This window comes from Lepidochelys olivacea (assembly GCF_965140295.1).
Source record: "Lepidochelys olivacea isolate rLepOli2 genome assembly, chromosome: 27".
Classification (NCBI taxonomy): Eukaryota; Metazoa; Chordata; order Testudines; family Cheloniidae; genus Lepidochelys; species Lepidochelys olivacea.
The window spans coordinates 4,129,149-4,133,912 of NC_140437.1; the positions used below are offsets into that span (position 1 = coordinate 4,129,149).

Here is a 4,764-nt window from a genome sequence, read left to right on the forward strand (position 1 = left end):
GTGCGGGGCGCTTACCGCTCGGCCCGGAGGGGAGGATGATTTCCAGGCGCCTCCTGGGAGCGGCGATGGAGGGAGAGAACCAGGAGCGATGTGCCGAGGTCCCTGCGATAAACCCCAGACCCTGCCCCGCTCTATGTCCCGTTGAATGTTTTGTTCACTTTGAAAACAATCCGGATTGCTCGGCAGGTCCTTGCGGAGTCGGGCGCCGGGCACCTTTCTAAGGCCCGCTCCCCGCATGGGATCGCTCTGCACCTTTGGTCGGAATCCTGCAAGCACCAGACTCCGGATTGATTTCGGTTTTGCAGGACCGCGCCGACCCCGAGGTTTCGCCCCCGCGGCGGGCTAAAGCCGAACATTTCACAGCCCCCCGCGCCCGCGAAAGAGAGACGTGATTCGCTTTCGGCGAAGACCTTCTTGCGAATGTGCCTTAACTTTGCTTTGCATAACGAAGGGGGACTCTGGGAGCAGCCCCCCCGCTTGGCCGCTGCATCCCAGCCCCCGGGAACCTCCCCGCCTCGCGGTCTGCAGCCGGGTAAAGAATCTTCTCGCTTGGAGGTGCCACCGAAAAAAGGGGCCATAATGGAGCTCTTTGTTAGGGAAATGGGACAATTATATGCCAGTGAACAACCTAGCCATTAAAGAGAGTCTTAAAGAGACAGGGTCGCATTTCACAGAGGGCTTTTTGGGGGTGGGGATCGAGTACAAACACTTTCAAATGTACCTATTTTAAAAGAAATAATGATCTAGGTGGAGAGAGACACGTGAGTACCCCCCCCAGCCCTAATCCTCTCCCTCCATCTCCAGCTGTTAGATTAGCTAGACATGGCCCTGAGAGAACCATGCAGACCCAGGGCCCAGATCCTGCAAGGCGACCCTGTTCACTGCTCATCCCCCGGGCTACTCAAGCCAGGATCAGGCCTCACCTGAGCGCACAGACGCTGGTTCTGGCTCGCCAAAGGCACGTGCTTAACTTTCCTCCTGGATCTCCCAGTGCATCAAGTTAAGGACGTGCCCAGTCTCTGCAGAATCAGGGCCTAAATCTGTGAAGAGTGGTAAAAATCCGACTTGTCACAACAGCGTCTCATCCCTACGGAGTTTAAGACAAACTATCCGAGGATATCTATCAAGCTTTAACCAGGCTGCTTGCAAGTTTGGGGGAGGGTGGTTAATTCAAAAGAATTTTTAAATGGAGATTTTCCGTAAAACGTTGCGATTTGAAAAGGGTGGCGAAGGGAAGGGGGGGTCTGTGGGAGGGTTTGCAGAACCAGGGAGAGCAGCGGAGAGCGACAAAAGCCAGCCCCAGAAAGCCGTAACTCGGCCGGGGGGGCCGAAGTGACTTTGCAGCCCGGCTGGGCTGAGCTCTGGCTGCAGCGAGACATTGAGGCCAGTCGGGAGGACGGAAAAGCCCCGCTGGAGAAAACCCCCAAACGGCTGATGACATTGCCGGCCGCTCTCCGGCCCCTGGAGCGGGCGGCGCCGGGTGCGCTCGCCTTGGGAAAGTTGGGTGTGTGTGGGGGGGTGGGTGTGTGTGTGGGGGGGGGATGGGTGGGTCTGCGTGTGCCCCTGGCGGGGGAGGGGCGCTTCCGGCCAGAAGATCGATGTATCTGCACAATAATAATCGGGACGCTGATTAATAAGCAATTGCCCCTTTAAAGCGGCCAAGGCGAGGGGCGGCCCCCTGGCAGCTGCTCTCTGCGCTCCTTAGGCTGGGCTTGACCAATCCTGCCCTCGGGGCTGGTCCCTGCGTTTGAATCTGATTGGCCGCGAGGAAATTTTGGGAAGGGGCTTAGGGCCCGGGCCAGGCCGTTCCAAGGCTCCCTGGGGGCGGGCAGGGAGGAGGGGGCTGGGCTGGGCTGGATTCTGCGCGCTCCAGGGCTGGGGGCCCCCTTGAAACCGGCTAATTGGGGCTGAAGGGGGCCGGAGCCGCACAAAGGAGGGAGCTCCGGGACTCGGCCGGTCGGGCTGCGGGCAGGGCGCCCGGCGGCTGTCCCGCGACTCGGCTGCAGGCTCCGCGGCGCGAACTTCGCCGGGCCCAGGAGGGGCGGCTGCTCCGCGCGGCGCTCGCTCGCTTGGCCCGCCCGGGGCGCGGGAGCCCGGGAAAGGCGGCGGCACCATGCGCCCGTCCAGCGTCCTGCACCGCCTGGCCTCGCTGCTGCTGTGGCTGAACGTGCTGGGCCGGGGCCGGGGCCAGTTCCACGGCGAGAAGGGCATCTCCATCCCGGACCACGGCTTCTGCCAGCCCATCTCCATCCCGCTCTGCACCGACATCGCCTACAACCAGACCATCATGCCCAACCTACTGGGCCACACCAACCAGGAGGACGCGGGGCTGGAGGTGCACCAGTTCTACCCGCTGGTCAAGGTGCAGTGCTCGCCCGAGCTCAAGTTCTTCCTGTGCTCCATGTACGCGCCGGTGTGCACGGTGCTGGAGCAGGCCATCCCGCCCTGCCGCTCCATCTGCGAGCGGGCGCGCCAGGGCTGCGAGGCGCTCATGAACAAGTTCGGCTTCCAGTGGCCCGAGCGCCTGCGCTGCGAGAACTTCCCCCGCCACGGGGCCGAGCAGATCTGCGTGGGGCAGAACCACTCGGAGGACGGCGGCTCCCCGGCGCTGCTCACCAGCCCGGCGCCGCCGCCCGGCCAGGGCACCCCGGGCGCGCCGCGCTACGCCACGCCGGAGCACCCCTTCCACTGCCCGCGAGCGCTGCAGGTGCCCGGCTACCTCAACTACAAGTTCCTGGGCGAGAAGGACTGCGCGGCGCCCTGCGAGCCGGCCCGCGGCGACGGCCACATGTTCTTCAGCCCGGAGGAGGTGCGCTTCGCCCGGCTCTGGATCCTGGTCTGGTCCGTGCTCTGCTGCGCCTCCACCTTCTTCACCGTCACCACCTACCTGGTGGACATGCAGCGGTTCCGCTACCCGGAGCGGCCCATCATCTTCCTCTCGGGCTGCTACACCATGGTGTCGGTGGCCTACATCGCCGGCTTCGTGCTGCAGGAGCGCGCGGTGTGCAACGAGCGGTTCCAGGAGGACGGGTACCGCACGGTGGTGCAGGGCACCAAGAAGGAGGGCTGCACCATCCTCTTCATGATGCTCTACTTCTTCGGCATGGCCAGCTCCATCTGGTGGGTCATCCTGTCCCTCACCTGGTTCCTGGCCGCCGGCATGAAGTGGGGCCACGAGGCCATCGAGGCCAACTCGCAGTACTTCCACCTGGCCGCCTGGGCCGTGCCGGCCGTCAAGACCATCGCCATCCTGGCGCTGGGGCAGGTGGACGGCGACCTGCTGAGCGGCGTCTGCTTCGTGGGGCTGCACGGCCTGGACCCGCTGCGCGGCTTCGTGCTGGCCCCGCTCTTCGTCTACCTCTTCATCGGCACCTCCTTCCTGCTGGCCGGCTTCGTCTCGCTCTTCCGCATCCGCACCATCATGAAGCACGGCGGCACCAAGACCGAGAAGCTGGAGCGGCTCATGGTGCGGATCGGGGTCTTCAGCGTCCTCTACACGGTGCCCGCCACCATCGTCATCGCCTGCTACTTCTACGAGCAGGCTTTCCGCGAGCGCTGGGAGCGCAGCTGGGTCAGCCAGCGCTGCAAGAGCCTGGCCATCCCCTGCCCGCTGCGCCACGCGCCGCGCGTGGGCCCCGACTTCACCGTCTACATGATCAAGTACCTCATGACCCTCATCGTGGGCATCACCTCGGGCTTCTGGATCTGGTCCGGCAAGACGCTGCACTCCTGGCGCAAGTTCTACACCCGCCTGGCGCACAGCCGGCACGGCGAGACCACGGTGTGAGGCGGGCCGGGCCGGGCCGGGCGGGGCCGGGCCGGGCCGGGGGCGAAGCGTTTCGAACCGACTCTTCCGATTCGAAGCTAACCCGCCTTCCCCTTCTAGGGTTCTGCACGGCCACGGTGCCTTGTAATTAGACCTGTACATAGCATCTGTAAATGGAATTTATATATTTCTATTTAAAAACCAAACGAAACCCGCAGAGATCCGGAAACTCTTGGGGCGGCGCGGCTCGGCTCGGCCCGGCCCGGCTCGGCCCGCCGCCTCTCTTCGGTCCTAAAGCGTCGGGCTTTTTTCCCTTTCTCGGCCTTGGCAAGATCTCCCCTCTAAATGGAGCCATAGAGACGGATTTTCTGTTTGTGTTGGCTGTGGGGGAACGTTTTCAGCTGAACTTCCATAAAAGCCAGACCTGTAATCGCTTTTCCCCTGATGAGCACAGTATGGAAGCTCTTCTGTATTAAAGGCAGACTTTGGTTTGTGTTTTTTGTTTTTTAAAGTATCCATCTCCCTCTTTTCCCTCTTTCGGAAGTTTACCAAGAAGTTGGTGTTTTTGTTTTTTTTTATATGAAGAGACTTGTGAAGGGGCTGCCTCCCCCTTTTATCCCAGCAGCTGACTTGAGTGGGGTGGCCTGGTTCTGAGGATCTGGTAATGGTTTTTGCTAAGGCTTTTCTGCCCAACTGGAGACTCCAGTGAAAGGCACCTGGGATTGATTCATGAAGAAAGCACACCCCAGTTCAGCCCTTTTATCAACCCCCTTCTTTAACTTCCACCTGAAAACTACTTCTCTGGCGCTGTACATGTCTCTGTCCCCAAATGCTGTGTACAGAGGTTTCTAAACTACCTGTCCTTAGTAAGCAGCCTGCTCTTTGCAAGTACAACTGAGTTTAAAAACCAACCAAACCCCAAACCCTACTTGTGAGGGTTTTCTCCTAACTCAAGAGCTGTAATCCAAATTATAAAACCTTAGCAACTGCCATTCAAG

General features: G+C 61.1%; 1 protein-coding gene across 1 annotated transcript; it reads left to right on the forward strand.

The window, feature by feature from the left end:
• Positions 1 to 1,869: 1,869 nt before the first annotated feature.
• FZD2 (frizzled class receptor 2) lies at positions 1,870 to 3,931 on the forward strand. Its single transcript, XM_084615516.1, has one exon. The coding sequence runs from the start codon at positions 2,114 to 2,116 to the stop codon at positions 3,785 to 3,787; it is 1,674 nt and encodes a 557-aa protein (XP_084471642.1). The 5' UTR covers positions 1,870 to 2,113; the 3' UTR covers positions 3,788 to 3,931.
• The last annotated feature ends 833 nt before the right edge of the window (positions 3,932 to 4,764 follow it).

Bases quoted from the DNA above. Each gene is read 5' to 3' on its own strand.
- FZD2 (XM_084615516.1), top strand. From the start codon at position 2,114: ATGCGCCCGTCCAGCGTCCTGCACCGCCTGGCCTCGCTGCTGCTGTGG.